Source organism: Calidris pugnax, unplaced genomic scaffold, assembly GCF_001431845.1.
Source record: "Calidris pugnax isolate Ruff unplaced genomic scaffold, ASM143184v1 scaffold135, whole genome shotgun sequence".
Taxonomy (NCBI): Eukaryota; Metazoa; Chordata; class Aves; order Charadriiformes; family Scolopacidae; genus Calidris; species Calidris pugnax.
In genome coordinates this window covers 2827922-2851472 of record NW_015090961.1, presented here as the reverse complement: position 1 = coordinate 2851472, position 23551 = coordinate 2827922, and the positions used below count along the sequence as shown (strand labels likewise).

Sequence of the window (23551 nt, the reverse complement as noted above, 5' to 3'; positions counted from 1 at the left end):
GTTTGGCATGATAACTGTGGAGGAGGGGTGAGCAGAAGATGGTGATAATATGGACTTCAGCTTTTGGTGTCGGGAGAACATCCACCCAGCGATCTGTATCTTGTTTGGGTGGAAATATGGTGTTAATTATCGTCATGACAGATGGATCTGGCAATTCATTTCAGCTGCTTTAGATCATACATTCCTCTGGCTGGTAGACCTTCAGAAAATAGAGAAATAGATCTTCAAGATGAAGGAAGGAATGCCATAATAAGGACAGATGTTGCCATGAAACTTTAGTGTTGCATTCAGCGGGGACTTCGGTTTACATATCATCATTGTGATGCTCATATTTTTCCAGTCCTGTGTTCAGCTGGGCCTGTGTCACGTAAACCCAGTCTTCCTGTTGAGTTCAGGGGCTGAAAGGCACACCAACCATTCACTGGAATGAACTGTCACTCATTACAAATAGCCACTGCTGGTTCTCCAGCCTCTCTGCTCGTTCATACTCGGTAGGAACTCACCAAGTATTTCATATACCTTCTGACTGGTTTTTGTCTCCTTCAGCTACTCATCACCTGGGGTTTCTGACAAGTCACTTATCACATGGCCTTCTGACTGGATACCAGGAACTAATGGCAAATGCATCGATAATGCCCCTTTTGAAACAAACAATTGCTCTGGGTAAAGCACGTGAAACACTAAGAACCCACAACCAGTGCCACAGGAGCCCTCCAGCGACCTGGAAGCTTCAAGATGGCACTTTCTCAGTCATTCTGCAGTCACTCCACGGAGCCCTAGTGAGATCTGCACTCCACCATCTCAGGTGGGGAGTTAAAACACAATAAATGACATGGACTTTACAAACTTAGCACTGAATGGAACTCCTGATTCTGACAAAGTCTTTTAAAATGTTGCACTTGTTTAAATAACAGCTATACACATACAATGACCAGTCCCTTCCAACAATTCCCAAGCAACAAAAAGGTGTAGCCACAGAAAGTAGGTATAAAATAGCCCAAACTGAAAAGAAACACAAATTTCCTACATAAGAAAATCCACTTTTCTCTCTCGGTCTCTCTTTTTTCTTTCTTTTTCAAGTACAACTGCAGGATCTCCAGGTGTCACTTGGGTACTAAAGCTCTCGTCAGCATAGGAATGGCTCAGATGAGTCTCTCACAGGACAACATACTTGCTTCTCAGTTATGTTCCACTCTGCACAACCAAAACTCCCACCAGTGCTAGGATTCCTTCTAAGGCTATTTCAGTCAATGCCTTTGTCTTCCAAAAGCCCACAGATCAACATCAGAAAGGTGACCTGATCCATCGCCATCCATGATGTTTTGAGGTTTCCTACAAAGTCTGTGGCAGAAGAGTTGGGAAAATTTCCAATTCTAGGAAACTTTTCCAGTTATTCTGACAACTTGCCAAAACTAACCTCGGTGTCTCCCGGCTTAGACCCGGCCAGCACACCCGGCTGCTCGCCGCTCGCAACTTCAGCTACCGAAAAATGCAACGGGGAACACAAGGCTGCTCACCTCAGCCTGTCCCCATGGGCCTGACACCTAACTGTCCCTGTGACACCCTCAGGAAAGCACCTCGTTGTGGGCTTTCTCTTCTCACTGAGCTCTTAAAAAAATCAGTGGTTGCTACAAACGAATGCAAAGGCAACGATTATTTTCCAACTGCAACGACGTGAGCGTAAAAGCAGGATAGTAAGGGCAAAGTGAGGGCAAAACAATTACCACATCCACCGCTGTGACTCTCTCGCACGTTATTTCTAGAGAACAGCCAGAGTGCAACCCTCTACGTAAGAGCACGGTCCAAACTTTGGATTGAATTGTGAGCTGAGACTTTGAGATTTGCAGATGAGGCTCCTTCCTTATCGCGGGCGGCGGCGTGAAGACTCAGCAGTTCTGTGCTGCACCTGGCCTGACCTCTTTTCTTTCCCCACTGATTTATTTAGCTTTCTGCTCTCTTCCTGGGCTCCGACCCTCATTTTGCATCACAGATACCAGCAATTCTGGTTGATCGTACTCAGTGGAATTGAGCGTGTCTTGCCTGGTCTCTGGAAGGTCCAAGGATAAGGTCCTGTCCCTTAGAGATGTTCGTTATGCTCAGCCAAGAGCCGAGATTAAAATTCAGCTGGAGCACAGGTCTGGTGTTATTTTGCATTTCTTAATAAAAGATTTCCACTGTTGTACTTATTTACTCTCCTCTGTGGAGCACCCAGTGCTGACTAGGCAAGGGCTATCCATTAAAGGCTGTCTCTCCTCTCAGCTTAAAGAGAAGTTCCCTCTCTTTGATAGGAAGAAGGTAAGAGAAATTAATTTTTCTTTCAGCATCGCCACACCTGGGGAAAGGATCTTGCTCAGAGATAACAGTGCAAGCAAATATTTTCTTTGGGAGAAAAAGAGAAAGTGAAGATCAAGGTCAGAGGAGGCAAGAGTAAAGATATGTGACTGCCTTCAAAATAACCTTCCATAGAACATGTGGGGGTGTCATTTTATTTAATATGGAAAACATGCAAAAGCATAAAGGAGGGGTAACTGGCTTGGGGCTCACAGAGAGATAAAGGGGCTGCAAAGTCTGGTTGCACAGATATGCTGAATTCCAGCTGTACAGAACGAGACAGGCAGATGGGAACAGGTTGAGAGAGACTGCATTTACCCCACACAGATAGATATATATACCTAGGAGCAGAGCCCAACACCTCTGACTTCCCTGAAGCATCTCCCCTTCCCTCCAGTTTATGGAGTATAAGGGCTGTAGCCCTCTTTGCACAAGGTGCCAATGGAAAAGTCATCTTGCTTTTGCCTCTACCACATAACCACAACCCCACGCAGAGCTTCAAGGCGCTTGCTGTGTCTCAAGACTGGCCCAGTTGGCGCCTGGACACGCAGCATCCCCCTGTGAATGTGCATAGAACCATAGAATCATTGAGCTTGGAAGAGACCCTTGGGATCATCGAGTCCAACCATCTCCCCTACTCTACAAAGTCCTCCCCTACACCATGTCCCTCAGTACCCCATCTAAACGGCCCTTAAACACGGCCAGGGATGGTGACTCCACCCCCTCCCTGGGCAGCCTGTTCCAATGCCCGACCACTCTTCCTGGGAAAAATTCCTTCCTAATGTTCAATCTAACCCTACCCTGTTGGAGCTTGAAGCCGTTCCCTCTCGTTCTGTCACTAATTGCCTGTGAGAAGAGACCAGCCCCAACCTCTCTACAGTGTCCTTTCAAGTAGTTGTAGAGAGTGATGAGGTCTCCCCTCCGCCTCCTCTTCCTCATACTAAACAGCCCCAGCTCCTTCAGCCGCTCTTCATATGATTTGTCTTCTAGGCCCTTCACTAGTTTCGTTGCCCTCCTCTGCACTGGCTCCAGCACCTCCAGATCTCTCTTGGATTGAGGTGCCCGGACCTGGACACAACACTCCAGGTGTGGCCTCACCAGTGCTGAGTACAGGGGCACAATCACCTCCCTACTTCTGCTGTTCACACTATTTCTACTACAAGCCAGAATGCCGTGAGCTTTCTTGGCCACCTGGGCACACTGCATGAACCCCATCACCAGAGGACAGGGCTCAGTGCTGTGCACACAGGTCTACCAGGGATGGAAAAAACCACCCTACTTTTCAAGATTTCAACCACACGCCCAAGTCATGAATCAAAACCAACTACTTAAGAATCTGCGTCTTCAACTCCTCACCCAGTGACTAAAAACTTCATTTTTAGTTTTCTGAGCATCTCCTGGAAGCTCACTGGCAGGGTTTTCCCTGCAGTCCCTGGAAAGACGCAGACGACCCGGGGCCAGCCAGACTAGAAGGCTGGGTTAGGGCGGCTGTGCCAGCCTCCAGGAGCATCCCCTTCCCTCTGCTGGTCTCGGGAAGAGCCCAGAAAGACTAATGTAAATTTTCTGTCTGATTTGCAGCTGGCTGTGTCACTAGGTGAGACGCGCAGAGAGGTTCAGTAATGTTACCCCATGTGATTTATTCAATGACGCACAGGAAAATTCTCATTAATCCCTGGCTCCTGATTTCATGATTAGAGCACCCTTTTGCTACAGCTGGCTATAAGCTAGAAGTCACCCACAAAGTCATAATAGAAAGACAAGGGAATAGAACTCAGAATGCCATAATAGAAAGACAAGGGAATAGAACTCAGGATGCAAGTTATGTTTTGGGGCTTTTTTTTTTTTTTTTTTTTTCACATTTTGTTATGATCTCAAAACTGGACCTGTTTCTGTGGGAACTTGTGCTAAGGTATGCAAATATTTCAAACCAAACCAGTCCCATTTTCCAATGAGAGTGGGCCAGGTTTCAGGCAAAGATGCTTTCACAGCAAAACCATGGGAAAATTCACCATTTTCCACGTTTCCAATATGCCAATATTCATCTCATGCGAAGCGCCAGCAACTGCTGGAACAAGGCTACAACCCCAGAAAGCACTTAAGCACATGCTTAACTTTCAGCACATGAGTAACCTCAGTGATGTCTTGGGGTTTTGTTTTTATATTCACAATTGTTAGTTACCTTGAATTTTTAAATCTGTAGGGACATTTTGCATCTTCTGAGCTGTATAATTGGGCCATGAAAGGGATGGTAGCTCATGATTACTGAATTGTTAATTAATCATTTTTATTATATTTAAATATGCTTTAGAAGACCATAATGATGTATGCTTCCTTGATATTAGCTGTACTAATTAGATCATCTTTTCTAAATTAGAGTGCAGTTTTCTTAGCAGGTTTCCTTTTATCTGGTGTTCATTTTTCAAAAGAGCTTCATGTTGTTCCCACAGAAGAGTGAATCATTTCCAGGGAATCGTCTTATGCAAAAGATGTTTTTCTTGCTGCTGGAGAATGCCTACGGGTAGATCACAGATCTCCTGAAATTGTTAAATATTTTGAAGTTGGACTTTCCTCAACAATCACGCATTCCTCGACTGGACGAGCAGAACTGCATCTGGGATGAAGCTCAGTCCCTACAACAAACCAGTGCATTTGGCAGCTCTGCTGGGATAGAAGGATGCCACCCCACCACGAGTTGTTTTAGTGACACATGAAAGCAGAAAACGAAATTGGTTGAAACACATTTATATACCTGAAGATGCAAGTGTATTTTTTGCATCCTTTCTTTAGCAGTTAATTGGTGCTCCAGCACTGAAAGCCCTTCTGTATCCTTCTCCATCAAAACATTACTTTCAAAAGATTTCTAAGGAAACGATGACTGTGTCACTCCAGATTTCTAAGGAAATGACGACTGCGTCACTCCAGAGGTTATCTTAAACATTTAACTTATCATAGCTCAGGTAGTTTGCAATATCCTTTCTGGTTAAGGGAAGCCAGAATTTCATGTTTCTGCACAACCAGCCCAGAAATTCCTCAAAAATTACCCAGGAAATCCCAGGCTGTATCACCTGAGGGAGATATTCCTGGTTCCAGAGACAAACTATGGGAATATGCTCTCTTGGTAATGCCTGGTACGTCTACCTAGCTCAAAGTCCTAACGAGCAACCGTGATGCTGGACATCAACAGGATGAGAAGACCAGGTTATTGTTTTTCTCCCAACAAGCCTATCCAGCTCTCTGGGAAGCAGTACTTACGTGTCGACGAATCTCCTGCTGAGGTTTGAGATGACGACTGGAGATCCAGACTGGAAAGGAGGGTCCCTCACCACTTTGTACTGGATGGGTTTGCAGTCCGCACACAGCGTGCTGTGGGGCACGGAGCTCAGCATGGCAGCATCAATTTCCAGGTGCTCATCCAGAGTGTAGATCTGGATCCCATACACCTCCTCGCCCACCTGTCCCGCATCCAGCTTTATGGTCAACGGGATGTCGCAGAAGACGTTCTGCGGACCGAGAGAAATGTTCTTCCCGCTGACGGTGAGCAACTTGATGTCATTCACCACTCCACTGGAGTCCCAATCTGGGGAAACAAATGTCACCCAGACCGTGAGGGACTCTGGAGTCAGGGGATAACGGAACTCCAGCTGCAGGTAGCAGCCCTGAGGCTCGGGACAGGCCGGGGGCACCATGTGCTGGTTGACTGCCGAGTTGGGACTCCATGTCCTGACGCTGGATTTACAGGGCTGCTCAACATCAGGGTGCCCTGGAAAGAAAGAAGGAAGCAAAGACAGGGCACAAAAAATTAGAGAACAGGGATTATCACAGGCACCAGTCTTGAAAGACAAACTGGTGGCAGGAGAGCATATCTGTCCAGGAAACTAATTATTTACTTGAGCAGAACAGGCACAGCCAGCACGGAGGGAGGACTGTAACTCCAACATCTGCCTGGGCGAGAGAGATGCAAACCCAGTTTCAGTGCCCAGCTGGACGGGACAACACACACTGTGCCAACGTGTCTGGTCCTGTATTTCCTACTGCTAGTGCCTTTTCCTGTGCCAAGTGATATTTTATGACCCCTTCCACTTGGCACTTTACCTGATAAACGGTCACTTTGCCTTCAGTTCACCTCCGTGCTCCTACTTATTCCCTCGCCTCTCACTCTAAAACACAACCTTTTTCTCTTAAACAAAGACAAGAAAAGAGCTTTTGTTGGTTCCAAGAAGCTGTTGAGGGGCAACTCCTATACCATTTCCAGGCCAATTGAGCACATTGTGTAAGCCCCCTTTTTGGGAGGCACACGGAGCACAGGTCTGAGCTGGCTCTTTGCGCTCGTTGTGATGAAACAACAGGCACTTGTACTTTTACATTTCTCACCGTTGGCTACGTTCAACTACATGGGAGGTATTACTAAAAACTAATGAAAGCCACAATGCTTGCTGGGTTCCCAAATACTATGGTAACATTACAATTTGGCACGGAGTCATGGACTGCGAGATCCAGAGAGGTCAGATGGGTGGAACAGTTGGTAACAGAATCCAGTGAGAGCTATAAATTCCCTCTTCCTTCCCAAATAATGACACGAAAAGGGAGCAAGCAGGACAGAGAGAAGGCAAAGCACAAGAAAGAAGAAAGGGAAAAGTAAAGATAAAGAAAGGTAACGAGAGGAGAGAAATGGAGAAGGCAGAGGGGAAAAAAAAAAAAAGAGAGAGCACAGCTGTTTGCAACCGAGGAAGAAAGCAAGATAAAGCACCGGGCAAACACGAACAAACAGGACATCACTACTAATTTAAAGAGAAAAGGGCAACATGTGAAGGTTATTCTTATTGTCTGTGATCCAATGAAGTGTTAGAAATGTGCCTCTTCTGTCAAGGATAAACAGCACAGGGATTTCTGCTGTTCCTACCAAATGAACCCAGATTTGCTGGTGTCTCCCCACAACCCAAGGCGATCGCCCTGCAGACACCCCACTCCTGACGCTTCTCCTCACCCACACACGCCCCATTGCCCTCCTTCTCCTCCTCCTCCTCCTCCTCGCATGCCACGGAGCAGCGGGAATGCCAAGAACCTCAGCATCTGGAGAGACCACAGCAGCGATAGATTTGTGAAGAAAGCCAGAGTTCCATTAAACACGCTCAAGTCCTTTCCCCCTGGCACGCTCGCAGGCGCTGCCTATAATCACTTTGAGTAGCAAATACCCTCTTTGACTCACGTTATCTCCCAACATTCACTGCTGTCCCCATGAGCTTGGCCGGGCTCTTCGATGACTTTCTTAGAGTCCCAGCGAGCTCCTGCCTGCAGCCCTGTGAAGGTGGTTCTAACCCCAGTCTCTCAGAGGGCTTCAGAAAGATTTGTGAATCTTATCGCTGCCATCTCACAGATAGGAAAATGGAGGTGATTAATGGCTCGCAGCCCAGTACGTGTTCAAAAGTGGTCTCACTGGGGTTCCTGTAAATTCCCCTCTGCCAGTTCAAGGGCTCTGTAAGACTTGAATAGTGAATAAACCAACATGTTTGGGTAGATCAGGGTGTGACCCCCGGAGTTACATGAATTGAATGCAGCCTCCAGGGAGTTTAATGCAGATCATCACCCCAAAACGAGAGCTTGATTGTAGTCAACTATAGACTAAAAACCTCAATGAAGTTGAGATAAAGGGTCCCTTCCTTAAACATAATCAGACATTTAGACCTGGGTAAGAAACATTCACTAAACTGTGGAAGAGGATGGAAACCATCCTCCGTGTAACTCTAGATTTCTAGAGATGGGTAAACACTATGAAGATGACAAATATTTGTATATAAAAAGCAATGGTGTAGAAGTCATTCTGCCCCTGTGCACACAGGTTCGGAAATCCTTAAACTTAACAGATCATCAGCAAGATCGGTCACAGAGCAGTCCCTCTTGCAACATCACGCCTTGCCTAACACAAAACTTGACACACTTTTTTGGGGACACCAGCTGGGATCAGCAGCCTCTTGGGACGCAGCCACTGCCACAACTGCAACTCACCTGCCCCGTTTCTTACACGGTCAGGACAAAGGGACCATCCAGTGGGGCTGTAACATCCAACTGAGACAATTCCACTTGCAAATACAGAATTAATTGCTCTCAAGTGAAATACTGGCCACTGGGAAAGGCAGGGCACTCGAGCAGCCTAAGGCAGCAAGATGTTTTACTATATTCTCCCACTTCTTTCAGTCCATAGTGAGCCAGGCAGTAGGAACTGACTGATATGTATGAGGATATTACGCAGGTTTGAGCCAAAATCACTTTTAATATATTAAAAAAACCAGGCAGCAAGATGTTTTACTATATTCTCCCACCTCTTTCAGTCAATAGCGAGCCAGGCAGTAGGAATTGACTGATATGTATGAGGCTATTACACAGAAAGTAAAGGTTTGAACCAAAATCACCTTTAATATATAAAATAACCCCTTTGGCCAAGTTGTGGAGGTGCTGTAAGGTTTGTGTATCTACTGAGGTTGCTGGTGAGGATCCAGGCAGGTTAGAGCTGTCTTGCTCTGCGGTGAAGAGAAATCAGAACTGCCTGATCTCCAGCACCTTCCCACAACGGCCACCAAGGAGCAAACTCCACTCATATAGGGGCAGAGCCAGCTGAGAAAGAATTACAAAATATGTCAGCCAGGGGGTTGGACCCCACCATGCTGGGCACAAAGGGGGCACCAGGAAGGACAACGTCCCCACGGCAGAGTTTTGAAGTGGCCACAGCCACCGGGGGTAACCATGCAGCACGACAACGCCGCGAGACCTCAGGAAAACAAAATCAGACCAACCAGAGCTGCTGCAGAGACACGTGAGAAATGTGGTTTTCTGGTAAGAAGCTGGATGAGCTCTACGAAACATTTTCCATGAGTGTCGTCTCAAATTTTAATATGAGTTCATTTTGGCCATGCTTATGCCTCTTTTGTATTCACTTTCCATGAACACTCAAGCAGGGGAGATTTACACACATGAACGCCTGCAGAAAGTGAGTTTAAAGCTTGCATGCTTGAGTACTCACAGATAGACAATTAAAGAAGCCAGACAATGATCTAACTGTGCTATTTGTAACTCAGACCAAGTGCAAGTAGGCAGAGATCCTGAATGTCAGGGAGTGTGGTAGTGATGACAGAAAATTACAGAGCAACAAATGCCATACACTTGGTATATTTTCTACCCAAAACTGGAGACAACTTATTAACGTAGTAAGAGGATAGGATTCCCAAATTTTCTTTCCAGAGCAATGGCACAACGGCAACTGAATGAGGCAGATAAGGATCTGACTGCACCCTTCACAGTTAAGAACATGCAGGCACACACTGTAAGAAGAGGAAATTAAATGCAAAATGCAGCTGAGTAATAAATCTTAGAGGAGCTTAGTTTCTCTAGGAATGATGCCGCTGGCAAGACGTGTGAGATCTAGAAGTTTTCAAATCAGAGCTCGTTGGAGAAATTTCGATGCAACTGTGTATCTCAATGGAATACGCAGTTCTTTCAAAACCAAAACACTTTGCAAAATTGGGTTATTTGTCCAAAATTTTATTCTGGATGAGAAAATGGGAAGAAAGTTCTAACAATATTGGAACATTGCGTTTTGACGTTTTTGGAAGAAATCATTTCACTTTTGAACTTTGAAACACTTTTCATTTTGATATTAAAAGTCGCCTTTGCCCTAGATTATATACTAAATGGGGACATTTTCAAATGTCATAATTTAACCGAAGTTCATGAAAGAGGAATTATATGAGCTAAACAAAACATTTCGGCCAGCTTCAAACACTTTTTGTTTTTAGTTTTCCTTCATGGAGAATGTCAAAAGTTTCAGGTTTGGTTCCAAACGAAACCAGGTTTCAAAGTCTTGTAATCCTTGGCTAAGGGGAAATTCTACCTTCCACCCTGTGCTACTACTACAAGCCATCCAGACCTCACTAATCCTGTTTACTTGACAATCCAGTCACATTCGTAGCCGGAACGCTGCTTCCTGGGATGGAGCTCTTCAACACCATCCACCCAAGGGGTAGGTGTGCTCTGCCCTGTCCATAGCCTTGGCCCTTGGATGTCCACCCTCTGGGGGTGACTTGGAGTGAACTGTAACCTCCGTTGGGCCCCCACCCTGGGAGATGGGTGCGTGGGGCAGAGGACACCTGCCCACACAGCTTGTCCCACCAGGTAGTGGGGACATGACTGGCTGCACCTCAGGAAAAGGGAGGGCTCCCGGATGCCAGCACTGCGTATATCACCACATTAGCTTACAAATAATCTTCCTTGTAGAATAACTCCCACGTGCTCTGGCCACAGGAAAGAGAAGCCCTTAATGTCAGGACGTATTTGTACATGAGTTTGCAAAATCCAGGGATTGGCCCACCTGCATGTTCAGGGTGAAGTCTGAGCCCAAGTGCGTGCTGCTCCCGGAGGAACAGCCCGTGATGGACAGACTGAAACAATATTCTGCTCTTTCCAAACTGTAATTTGTGATCACTGACCTCTGCCTGGCCTAATCTTAAATATGCTCTACCACATCCACCTACTTACGTCATGGAAGGTACGTATGGAGGAGAATTAATGAGGGAGACCTAATGGCACCGTAGGACCAGCTCTGACCACGCTCCCTCCAACGTGCTTTGGAGCAGAGCAGGAAGCACGACTTGCAAAACACCCTCAACTAGCCTGGGCTTGACGTAGTCATCTGCGTTCGTGCTGCAGAACACCTGCCCAAAGGGCAACCTCCTTCCTGCCCGGCTGCCGGAGCAGCCCTTTGCCATTCAACGAAAGCCAAGGCAGCAGAAATCGGCCCCAAATAAATAACATGCAATTCTTCGCTTTGGGAGTTGGGAGCAGAAGGAGCAAACAGCTCCCCTGAGGAGTTCATCTGGCAGATGTGAACGGTCAGCATTTCTTGGCACTCGGGCTGCTTTCTGAAATTCAGGTTCAGCTCCCGGAATTCGCTTAATTCATGGGCAGGGTCAGGACACAGGGGCCAAAACGCAGGTATTTCAGCCCGTGGCTCTGCTTCAGGGCACAGCGCACCCATCCCTCCTCCAGCTTTGTTCGTTCTACACACGGGTGTAATGAGTAACTCTCTCCCCCATTTTCCCACTGCCTTTGGGGCTCTGGCCCGTCCCCCCCATCCCCGCCACCTCTTTGTCCCCAACCCTGTGACTCACCTTCTGCTTCCCGGGGGCTCCAGTGCCCCGAGGGGTCGCAGGGCATCGGGGAAGAGGAGCTGAAGGCGTATTGCACCAGGACTCTTCCTTCCGCACACAGATCACATGCTGATCCCACTTCTCTAGGAGGCCAGGAAAACAGGAAAACACACCAACTTAGTAACAGCTGAATGAGCTGCTTATTCAACTATATTAAAAGCAATAAGACTTAGAATTCAGTTCCGCTTAACCCTCTTCTCACAGCACCGACCAGAGTGTTTTCTGCTGCTGACCTTCTGCAGGTTTGGGCTAACGACCTTCATAGGCAGCATCTGTGAGTCCTCCACCCAACACACAACGACAGCAACCTGTGAAATCATGCTCAGCTATATATATATCTATGTGTATATTTATATATAGCATTTTTTTTCCCCCCTGCACTACAACTGGATCAAACCCTGACAAAAGAAAATACGTGTTGCTTAGCGGTTAGAGCAGAGAAATGGGCCTCAGGAGATTTCAGATCTATTTCTTTTCCCACTGTGGATTTATTGCTTGAACTTGTAGCATCTTAAGGACTATGAAGGCCCTTGGGCTTACTGGTGATTAGAGGAGAGGGTGAAGTCCCAGGCTGTGAGAACATCACAGGGAGCTGCTCTGTGAAGCACAGCTTCGCTCGGTGCGCAAGGACCGGCTTTTGGAGGTGTCTCACCAGGTCATTACAAGCCTGGAAAAGGGGTGGGTTATGAACACTCAGAAAAGAACACACCCTGGATCCTTCTCACAGGGGAACCTGGATTTGATACCCGGCAGCTTTGGCACCAGCCGATGGCTCCTTCTGAACCAGAACATCTCATGGCTCCGTGCCATCGGACAGTGTGACATGGCACTGAGAAAGGCCCTTCACTGCCCAGTGCCAACATCTCTTCACCTACACAATCCACCTAATACCTGCTGCTGTCAATGAAGTACTATCAGCAGAACTGGCTGAACAGGAAAACCCAGTTAAACACTGATTCACAAATATTTTTGCGAATACATTCACAAGATCAGGGTTTCAGCTGATGTAGAGTAGAGTAACTCTAACAACTTCCACGCCATTAAGCTGATTTAGATCAGTTGAGGATGCAACTCACACAGTTCAGCCCTATGTTCCTTGAGGTCACATAATTCGGAACTGTACAACCCAGCATGTGTGGTTATTCAGCCCACAAAGTTGCTTATTATTCAGAATTCATTGTTCTGCTTTAAGGAGCTCAGCCCAATTGAAAGGAAAAAATTAATTATCTTACAGATAAAATGCACCTAGGAAAGGACAGAAGTTTTAGGCAAACAATTTGTGCGTAACACACGGTGTACTCTCTAAGCTACCCAAGCAAGTACGGATTGAGTCATCAATTATTATAATCAGCTATGCAAATTGTAACCATCTCCCCTTGCAGGCTTTATTTCAGCAGGGCTTTGCGAAGGGCACCGTGATCCTCAGGCAGAAGTTATTCTGGAGCATCAGCAAGGACACCCGGGCTGTAAATTTACCCTCCCCAGCTCCACGATCTCACTCCCCTTTGGTGTCAGGGACACACGCTCAGCTGCTCCACAGCTTAGCATCTCCCATTTGTTGACAGGCATCTATTTGAAAATCAACTTCCTCTTGGCTTAATTAGGCGGAAGCAGGGATTGTCAACACCGGGGGGAGAGCTGGAATGAAATCAGTGGTGAAACTTGTATTCATTTCCATATGGCCCACAGCCACCCCTGCACAAAGAGACAGGGAACGACAGACCTCCCAGCTGGTGCAGAAAGAGATGCACCTGCTGAAAACACCTGAAGAATAACATGTGGATGAGGGGGTAGAACTGAGAAGAGGGAGGGGAAGGTGCCTTCCTCTTCTTTGCACGACCTGTAAGGCTGGTAATGAACAAATTTGGGCACGTTGGGAATAATTCTATCTCTGTATCATCTCACCCACCTGCACCATTGACATGATGCTGCCTCCCCACTGCATTTCTCAGCTGTCTCGTGAGCAGGGGTTTAAGTGTCTAACTCAGCTTGCCTAGATAATAGATGCAAACAAATCCCAGAATCCAGAATGAAAGGTACTGATAAATCAAAATGTAAAACTATTACTGTGCAGTCGTTTTTCAGACACATCAGTCAGGATAGAAGTCCCTGCAATAATAATCTTTCAGCTTCTCTACAAAGAGACTCCTGCATTAGCGCTTGGTCCTGGATGAGGAGAGGGCTTGGAAAGCCAAGTTTCCACAATTAGGACTGCTTTTTACTCAAATTAGCAGCTATACAATTTCATCACAGGCTGCCATGGTGGAAAAAACTGTAGGCTTATGGACAAACATTTCCTTTTACCAGCAAGGACTTGGAGGTAAGAGAAATCACAAGGAGCATCATGTGGGAAAGGCTATGAGCAAACTTTCTCTTTTTACTTTTCCAATTTGGGAGCCAAACTCAACCCTGATGTAACTCCACTGGCTGAAAGGAGTTGCACAGGGGATGACTCCTGGGTTGCAGTTTTTGGTCTGCAGGCACACAAATCCTACAAACAGCCACGAATGTCAGAACTAATTATGGAATCGCATTTACAGGCTTATAAAAATCTAAGCCAGATCCTTACACCTTATGCAGCCACTGACATCAAGACAAAATGAGCGTAAATTGGTTCAAAACACTATTAATTAGGAACGATAGCATATCTGACACCTTATACACTGGTGCACATGACTCCCCAAAGTGCAGGGTAATGGAAAATCTAGACTTCTCTGTTTTCTAATATGCCAAGTACTGGGGAATTTCCAGCTTATGAAGTTCAGAGCGCAGGAGGAATTCATTCCTACAGCATGATATTTCAGAAGCGGATTCAAAATCTAAAGATTACTAGTGAAAACCAGACAATTCTCTTCAGGGCCAGCACCAGTTCAGTGGGCAACTCAAAACCGGTAAAAATCCGTCATTCCTTTCAGTAAAGAGTGCCTGTTTTCAGGCTAAATTGTATCATCTCCTTACTTGAAACTCAGAATTGGTGCTCTCCCCTCCCAGGCACTGAAACTTTCCAGCAAGGTTTAAGCAAGTGCTTATCAAGCCCAGCCATCTCGATGTGGGACACCGTACTGACCAAAATATTTGCTCGCCGAGAAGGAGATAGCATCAGATTCGTGGAAATGAATGCAGTCACCTCAATGAAAACTTGGAAGAGCAGATGCATTCAAAGTTTTCTGGCCAAGCAGAATTTGCTGCCGAGCCCTATTACAATAACTGTTTACATCCTGCCTCCGCATATCAAACAGGAGGGGGGTGAATGGATGCTTAGCGACGGCAGATGAACGCATCTAAGAGATGCAGCCAGGAAATGAATGGAGTTTTCTTCTTCTCACTTGTTTTCACTTGTTTTGTTGGCTCTATTATTATTTTGTTATTACACATTATTATATGCGCATGCAACATTTTTCATGCTTTTTTTTTTAACAGGAGGATGAAAAATGGGAAGTGTCCTATAAGTACCTAAAGGGTGGGTTGAAGGAGGAGAGAGCCAGACTCTTTTCAGCGGTTGCCAGTGAGAGGACAAGGGGCAACGGGCATAAGCTGGAACATAGGAGGTTCCACTCAAATATGAGAAAAAAATACCTCACACTGAGGGTGCCAGAGCCCTGGAAGAGGCTGCCCAGGGAGGTTGTGGAGTCCCCTTCTTTGGAGATTTTCAAGACCCACCTGGATGCTCCTGAGTAACATGCTCTGACAAGCTCTAGGCAATCCTGCTTCAGCAGGGGAGTTGGACTAGATGATCTCTATGGTCCCTTCCAACTCTAAAAATCCAGTGAAATTCAGTGAAATCCCAACCTCCTGTGCAGCAGCTACAAGAAGAAATGGTGGGTGTTGCTACGTTTGATTATTAGATCAAACAGCTGCTGGAGTTTAGGGTCAAACACATGTTGGCAAATTCACGTGCAGGTAAATGACTCTCTGGAGCAATACAGCAGCCATCAATTAAAACACACTAAATAGGTAAGAAGGGTCTGTGAGGAAGAAGATTTTACTTCTGTGCACAGCTCCTGTAGCTACTCTTGCCAGGGTGAGAGGACATAGGATAACCAACCCCAAATTTACAAGAACAATGAGTTAGCATTACTCTCTGTCCCCAAATCTACATAATTAACCATGTCATTCCTAGAATTGAGGCCCTAAAAGAAAAGCAGCTCATACTGTGGCACCTGTGACCATGATGCAGCTAATCAGGGAGAAGGCACATGGTCTTTGCTTCATCCCCTTCACCTGTGGACCGGTCAGGACCTCTCCCTCGGAGGCAGCCAGCCCAGAGGTACATTTTTAAAAGCAAAAGCTTTAAAAGCTAAATTTTCCCTTCCTGATTTTTGTGGAGGGGAGGTCACTGCCCATGCACAACCCTAGAGAATGAAAGGGACAGAAAAGGAGCTTGTGTTACACTGAGTGTGCCTACATTGCAATTTGGATCAGGAGCGAGCTTTTGAGGAGAAACTCTTTATCTGCCCCACTTGGAGCACTGGGAGCAGTCCTGGACCTTGTTTTGCCTGAAATCCAAGCAGAGATGTGTCCAGGACCACACCTGATGTGCTCCAACCGCTGATGCCACGGGGCCAGTCTGGAGCAAGGCTGAAACACACCCCCCCCCAAGACCCCTACCGTGTTGACGTCAGGTCTTCATTAACAACTGTTTTGCGCTAGAGATCTACTTATATTGGGCCACAATACTTGCTAATGTAGCCAGAGCCATTCAGGCTTTTAAGGCCCTTTTACACTGTCAAAACAGCATGGAAGGGGCCTCCGTGCATTAGAAACCAGGCCCAAGGCACTCAGCAGTCGAGTATCAGTCTTCTGTTTTTTACATGAATAGTCCCATTGAAGTGAATGAGTTTATTCATCCAAGTGAGGCAAGTAAAATTTGGGCCATGGTGTGCACTTTGTGTAAAAATATCTGCAAAGATTTACAGTATTCCCACACACAGATAAGATTATCCTGGGCCAATTTTACCTCCTCCTTGTCTTGCACAGTGACCCAGTTTCACAAACGGATACAGGGATGTATCTCTACCCGAGCAGCGCCGGACACATTGGCACTGGAAGGTCAGCACGCCAGCTCTTCCTGCATTAGTCACTAAAATACCACCATCGGGCTTGTTTTGATTAATACATCAGAAATTTCAGACAGGATACACTTCAGTGACATTTTTAAATGGTCACAGCAACGTTTCTGTATCTGTTAACTTCGGGAATCTCGTTTTAAGAAGGAATTGAGCTTAAAGTATTTGAAGCTGTCTCTTTAAATCTCCTCAGTAATACTGAGCACACAGATTGGAAAACCCAAAGGACTTCTTTTTTTTTTTTTTTTCTAGAAAATCACTATTTATTTAACATATGATAACTCTGTTATGAAATTTTAGATTTCGCAGGCTATCCACTGTATGTTATTTAAGAAGTAACTAACTAGAGGTTATTAAGAACATATTGATTGAGTTATAAGAAATATGTAATAAAGACATATTTGGTTACATAACAATTAACTCTGCATCAGTGTGTTTTAAGAGGCAGATGGTATTTATTTAACACATAGTAAGTATCTTCTGAAATCTAAATTAAATTGGAGAAACTTAATTTACCTAAAAATGATTATGGGCTAAAAAATTCGGAATTAATTTTCAGAACTTCACGTTAAGTCCTTTTCTCACGTAGGGAATAAAAGGATTCAGTTGCCAAACTGCAATTAAGGCGAAGCCTGCTCAGAGCACGAGACCTCTCTTTATCAGCTCCTAAGACAATTTGATTACCCTCCTCGTATTTATCTGCAAGAAAAGTGGAAAATCTCATCTGAGCAGAAAAGAACAGCTATCTGCCTACTGGGATAAAGCACAAACTGCCCACTGGAATGGCCGAGGTGTCCTAGCAGAGCTGGAAGGAGCTTCGTCCCTGCTGGAGGCAGTGGTTTTCAAGGTGCTCTCACTGAACAAAGCAGCAGTTGCTGAGACAGCTCTTTGGGCACTAATATGCTTGTAAATTTGGCCTCCTGTGGTACGTGCTGCTACAGCCCTGAAGGACACACCGAGTTTGTTCTCTATAAAATAACAAAGCAAAAAGTGGAGAAGAAATGCAAAGGGGGAAGGTGAGGTAATGGTAACGGGAGAAGGTCAATCATTTAGGAAGTTCTCTGCTCGGACTCCCATAGCTCCTGCAGCTCATCCAAGCACTGTGTTAAGAGCATTTAGATGAACCACCCGGTTGCTCAGGTCATCCTGGGGTAGAGTTGCTCCAGCTTTGAACAGCAAAGTGGTGCAACTCATGTCCAGAGCCCTGAATCCATTTAATTTTTATTGATACTAGGCAGCTGCAGGCCTATCAGACGTGACCACACGTACTCTGACTGGCATGCTCTGCTCAGGGTGCAGCAAGACACCATGTGCATGATGCTCAAGAGTTTCAGGTCTTTGGCTCTGCCTTGCTCCTCTACCATCTCAGACCTGCAGCCTGGGGAAGGAGCCAGCATTGGTCCCTGTCCCCAGCCCTGCCACCTCCTTGCCCTGCGAGACTCCACTGCCCGTGAGCTCCGTCCCACTACGGCAGCAGAAACAAGATTCACCTTGTCCTTGCAAAAGGAGGGTGCAAGAGGAGGAGGGGGAAGGTGCAGGCAGAGCTGAAGCCCACAGGTATCTGTGAGGAGCAATAGCAGCAGGAATCACGGGGCCAGAACCGCTGATTGAAAATTCCTCCCGTAACATATGGAAAAAGATTTGCCCTTTACACGGCAAATCAATGGCCTTCAACCGAGTGCTACAGTCTGAGATAGGAAGAGCAGAAAACAGATCAATAACCTCCTCAGTGAACCAATTTAGGAAGGAGCCTTAACCCAGACTGAACACAGCACGTGACACATCCGTGCTCCCGGAGTGGGGCCCCGGGTCGTTCCCCGATTTCTCCCCTTCCATTCAGTCCAGTGCAAGAGTGCAGAGCAGTGATCACCTTTCAAAGAAGTGCCCATCGATGGGTGGAAACCACTCCAGGGTGACCGAGGTGGAGGTCCGAGCCACAATCTGGGGGGCGATTGCAATGGGAGCTGGTTTCTTCACGGGCTGCCAGCTCTGATAGACCAGGTCCAGGTAGCAGTGCATCCTGGCCACTTGGTTGGGCGTGAAGGAGTCGGTGCAGTCATCGTCTGAAATTAAAACACAATCATTCCATCAACCATGGTTAACTTCGGGAATCTCGTTTTAAGAAGGAATTGAGCTTAAAGTATTTGAAGCTGTCTCTTTAAATCTCCTCAGTAATACTGAGCACACAGATTGGAAAACCCAAAGGACTTCTTTTTTTTTTTTTTTTCTAGAAAATCACTATTTATTTAACATATGATAACTCTGTTATGAAATTTTAGATTTCGCAGGCTATCCACTGTATGTTATTTAAGAAGTAACTAACTAGAGGTTATTAAGAACATATTGATTGAGTTATAAGAAATATGTAATAAAGACATATTTGGTTACATAACAATTAACTCTGCATCAGTGTGTTTTAAGAGGCAGATGGTATTTATTTAACACATAGTAAGTATCTTCTGAAATCTAAATTAAATTGGAGAAACTTAATTTACCTAAAAATGATTATGGGCTAAAAAATTCGGAATTAATTTTCAGAACTTCACGTTAAGTCCTTTTCTCACGTAGGGAATAAAAGGATTCAGTTGCCAAACTGCAATTAAGGCGAAGCCTGCTCAGAGCACGAGACCTCTCTTTATCAGCTCCTAAGACAATTTGATTACCCTCCTCGTATTTATCTGCAATAAAGGTGGAAAACCTTATAAGGTTGGGAAAACCTTATTAGCAGAAAAGAACAGCTATCTGCCTACTGGGATAAAGCACAAACTGCCCACTGGAATGGCCGAGGTGTCCTAGCAGAGCTGGAAGGAGCTTCGTCCCTGCTGGAGGCAGTGGTTTTCAAGGTGCTCTCACTGAACAAAGCAGCAGTTGCTGAGACAGCTCTTTGGGCACTAATATGCTTGTAAATTTGGCCTCCTGTGGTACGTGCTGCTACAGCCCTGAAGGACACACCGAGTTTGTTCTCTATAAAATAACAAAGCAAAAAGTGGAGAAGAAATGCAAAGGGGGAAGGTGAGGTAATGGTAACGGGAGAAGGTCAATCATTTAGGAAGTTCTCTGCTCGGACTCCCATAGCTCCTGCAGCTCATCCAAGCACTGTGTTAAGAGCATTTAGATGAACCACCCAGTTGCTCAGGTCATCCTGGGGTAGAGTTGCTCCAGCTTTGAACAGCAAAGTGGTGCAACTCATGTCCAGAGCCCTGAATCCATTTAATTTTTATTGATACTAGGCAGCTGCAGGCCTATCAGACGTGACCACACGTACTCTGAGTGGCATGCTCTGCTCAGGGTGCAGCAAGACACCACTTGCATGATGCTCAAGAGTTTCAGGTCTTTGGCTCTGCCTTGCTCCTCTACCATCTCAGACCTGCAGCCTGGGGAAGGAGCCAGCATTGGTCCCTGTCCCCAGCCCTGCCACCTCCTTGCCCTGCGAGACTCCACTGCCCGTGAGCTCCATCCCACCACGGCCATGTCCAGAGCCCTGAATCCATTTAATTTTTATTGATACTAGGCAGCTGCAGGCCTATCAGACGTGACCACACGTACTCTGAGTGGCATGCTCTGCTCAGGGTGCAGCAAGACACCATGTGCATGATGCTCAAGAGTTTCAGGTCTTTGGCTCTGCCTTGCTCCTCTACCATCTCAGACCTGCAGCCTGGGGAAGGAGCCAGCATTGGTCCCTGTCCCCAGCCCTGCCACCTCCTTGCCCTGTGAGACTCCACTGCCCGTGAGCTCCGTCCCACTACAGGAGCAGAAACAAGATTCACCTTGTCCTTGCAAAAGGAGGGTGCAAGAGGAGGAGGGGGAAGGTGCCAGCAGAGCTGAAGCCCACAGGTATTTGTGAGGAGCAATAGCAGCAGGAATCACGGGGCAAGAACCGCTGATTGAAAATTCCTCCCGTAACATATGGAAAAAGATTTGCCCTTTACACGGCAAATCAATGGCCTTCAACCGAGTGCTACAGTCTGAGATAGGAAGAGCAGAAAACAGATCAATAACCTCCTCAGTGAACCAATTTAGGAAGGAGCCTTAACCCAGACTGAACACAGCACGTGACACAACCGTGCTCCCAGAGTGGGGCCCCGGGTTGTTCCCCGATTTCTCCCCTTCCATTCAGTCCAGTGCAAGAGTGCAGAGCAGTGATCACCTTTCAAAGAAGTGCCCATCGATGGGTGGAAACCACTCCAGGGTGACCGAGGTGGAGGTCCGAGCCACAATCTGGGGGGCGATTGCAATGGGAGCTGGTTTCTTCACGGGCTGCCAGCTCTGATAGACCAGGTCCAGGTAGCAGTGCATCCTGGCCACTTGGTTGGGCGTGAAGGAGTCGGTGCAGTCATCGTCTGAAATTAAAACACAATCATTCCATCAACCATGTGGGAGATAAGGTGAAGCCAGAGAAAGAATTATGACCCAGTGAATGGCAGCTTCTTGCAAGGGCTGAGTTCTTGCAGCACTCAAAAGTTAATGGCCTGTGAACAAATTAGTGCAAATTAGTGCGGAGGCAGGAGGAAGGAAACAGGTTAAAAAGGAAAAAATATATCAATAAACGTTCTCTGCCTCTGGTCCAGGATACACGTGAAGCACCTAGAGATCATCCCCAGCTGAGACAGAGACACGTGGAGGTGAAGACACAGAAAGCTTCAGTGCAGCACCTTCTGGTCAGAATTGGGGCTACCAGGGGACCTCTGGGCTTAAAAGTATTTCATGTCTAAATGAAAATCTCTGAGAGAGGATAAAAGGGCAAAGAACAGCTAGTGTTAGGGTATAGCACTGACTGAGAGTCATGCAAATTGTCTGCAATAGATTTTGACAGATTTCTTAACACAGAATAATTTTTTTAAAGTTCTTAAATTTTCTAATGAAGAAATAAAAATTTTCTGCAAAATCAATTTAAAAAAATCATTAAAAACACTGATTAAAAATTTAAACCTTTGTTGCAGTAAAATAATTTTATTTCTGTTAAAAATCTCCCCCATTTCCACTGTGATCCTAAGCCCTTTCTGAACTTTTCATAAACATTTTCGAGATTTCAAATTTCTTTTTCATTCAAAATGGAGAAATACTTTTGCTGGATAACTTCCCATAAATACCCATTTCTCATTCCATCTGTTTTCCACAAACATGATTTGGCAACAAGAACACATCTAGTGCCCTCTGAACACCAAACAACTTTACAACTACAATGCCCCAGGAGAAGCAGAAAATTACTATTTCTCTATTGTGCAGATCACAGAAGGAATAAATATGTTGTGCAAAGTCTCCCAGAAAAGCTATGCTGAAGAACTTATTGCTAGCACTTTAACCATTTTTCTGGTGCTCTTCCCATCAGATGGAAAGCTCTTGAAAACACAGAGTGTTTCTTCACATGTGCCTGCAGAGTTCCCAGCCCAGTAAAGCTCAGTCCCACGTGGGACCTCCTCACGCCGCTGCCGTGCAAACAACAATCCTGGGTTTGCACAGGTCAAATAATAATACGCTTTTCTGGGACGAAGCAGGTCACCAAAGGCTGTTCAGAAAGTTGCTTGAGGGCAAGTTGGCAGTTCAATATTGTAGGAGCATTACTAGATGCTCTGATGTCTTCACGTCCGTGCCCTGTGGAACTCAAGAGGAACGAAACAAAATATGAATTTGTTCTAAAGAGAAGTGTGAATTTGCTGGCTAATTGAAAACCTCACCACATCTTCCCTGAGATGCAAGAGAAAGGAGACAGCTTGGGCTGGGATCCTGCTCAGACTACAGCCCCAACTGCAGTCCTACCACACGTCAGCTCCCACCTTCTCTCCTGATTCCAGGAGTAGTGAACCTCTCCTCATCAAACATGCACAGCAGAGAGACACACACCACCAGCTTGAAAGTATCTACAAATCCCTGTGGGTATGCAAAAAGCTGCTTTAATATGACATCGCTGGATTTCCTCAATAATTATCTATGGTCTATCCCTGAGCATGCTGTAAAAGCCATAAATATTCTTCACGGAAGCCCAGAAGGAGACAAAGGCCCTTAATAGCCATCATAAAGGCACAATAAAATATATATAGGACAAAGCAGTGTGACAATGGCAGAGGAGAAAGATGACCTGCATTCTCAATCTGTGTGACCATCAGCACAGGCTGTGTCCTGGGGGCCAGGAAGGGAGGAGAGCTGAGGGGATCCCACTTGATCACTCGCTTTCAAGAAAGGTTCAAGATCCTCAGATGAAGTAATAATTAAAGAAACTCAAGAGACTTTGCTGGGATGATCATTCCAACAGATTTCAGAGGCAGAATTCCTGCTGATTTCATGAAGAGTCATCTAAAAGACTAACTTATTTGGGAACACCATGGCTATTTGGACTTGTAAAAATAATTTACAAGTCCAATTTCTCACACTTTTTGGTCTTCTGGACATCGTAACTTGTTATGTCAGGGAAAGAAAAGTTACCCTTTAAGTCAGTGCTTTGCTCCAGAACCAGGGGGTAACTGGACAGATGGATGTTCGACAGAGACAGACAAACACACTATGATCAAGCTGGATACAAGCAGCAAAACAGAAAGGAAAGAAAGGCAATGTTTAGCGCTGCATGACCTCAACTTAGACGTTTCAAAGGTATTTCTGCAGCAATTTGATATCCTGATATATTTTTATTCCACTGGCAACAACAGAAAAGCAAACAGATTCATGCATGAGCTCTAGAGATGCCTATCATGTCGCTTCACTTAATTTTTCAAGAAAAAAAAAAAAAAAGAAAGGTTTCTGCTCGGAACACCAGCACATATGGTTCCCAAGAGCAGATAGATATCTCGGAGGGTCTGCCTCTGTCCCAGCTCTGGAGAGAACTGGCAAGGCAGGTTCTCTTTGGAAGAAAAGACCTCAGGGTTTTGAAACCAGCATGCTCCACCCCTCCTCACAGACACTCAGGCAGATTTGGTGGAGGGATGTTGTCACCTGGAGTGGCACTGACTAATTGGTGTGATGTTC

General features: G+C 45.8%; 1 protein-coding gene across 1 annotated transcript in view; it reads right to left on the bottom strand.

Moving 5' to 3' along the window:
- Window positions 1-23551, bottom strand: part of PAPPA (pregnancy-associated plasma protein A, pappalysin 1) — a 194612-nt gene that overhangs the window by 109559 nt on the left and 61502 nt on the right. Inside the window, exons 5-7 of the mRNA XM_014952304.1 lie at window positions 20742-20934; window positions 11490-11611; window positions 5584-6091 (exon numbers count right to left, since the gene is read on the bottom strand). Coding sequence (XP_014807790.1) covers window positions 5584-6091; window positions 11490-11611; window positions 20742-20934 — 823 coding nt within the window. The remainder of the gene's footprint in view (window positions 1-5583; window positions 6092-11489; window positions 11612-20741; window positions 20935-23551) is intronic.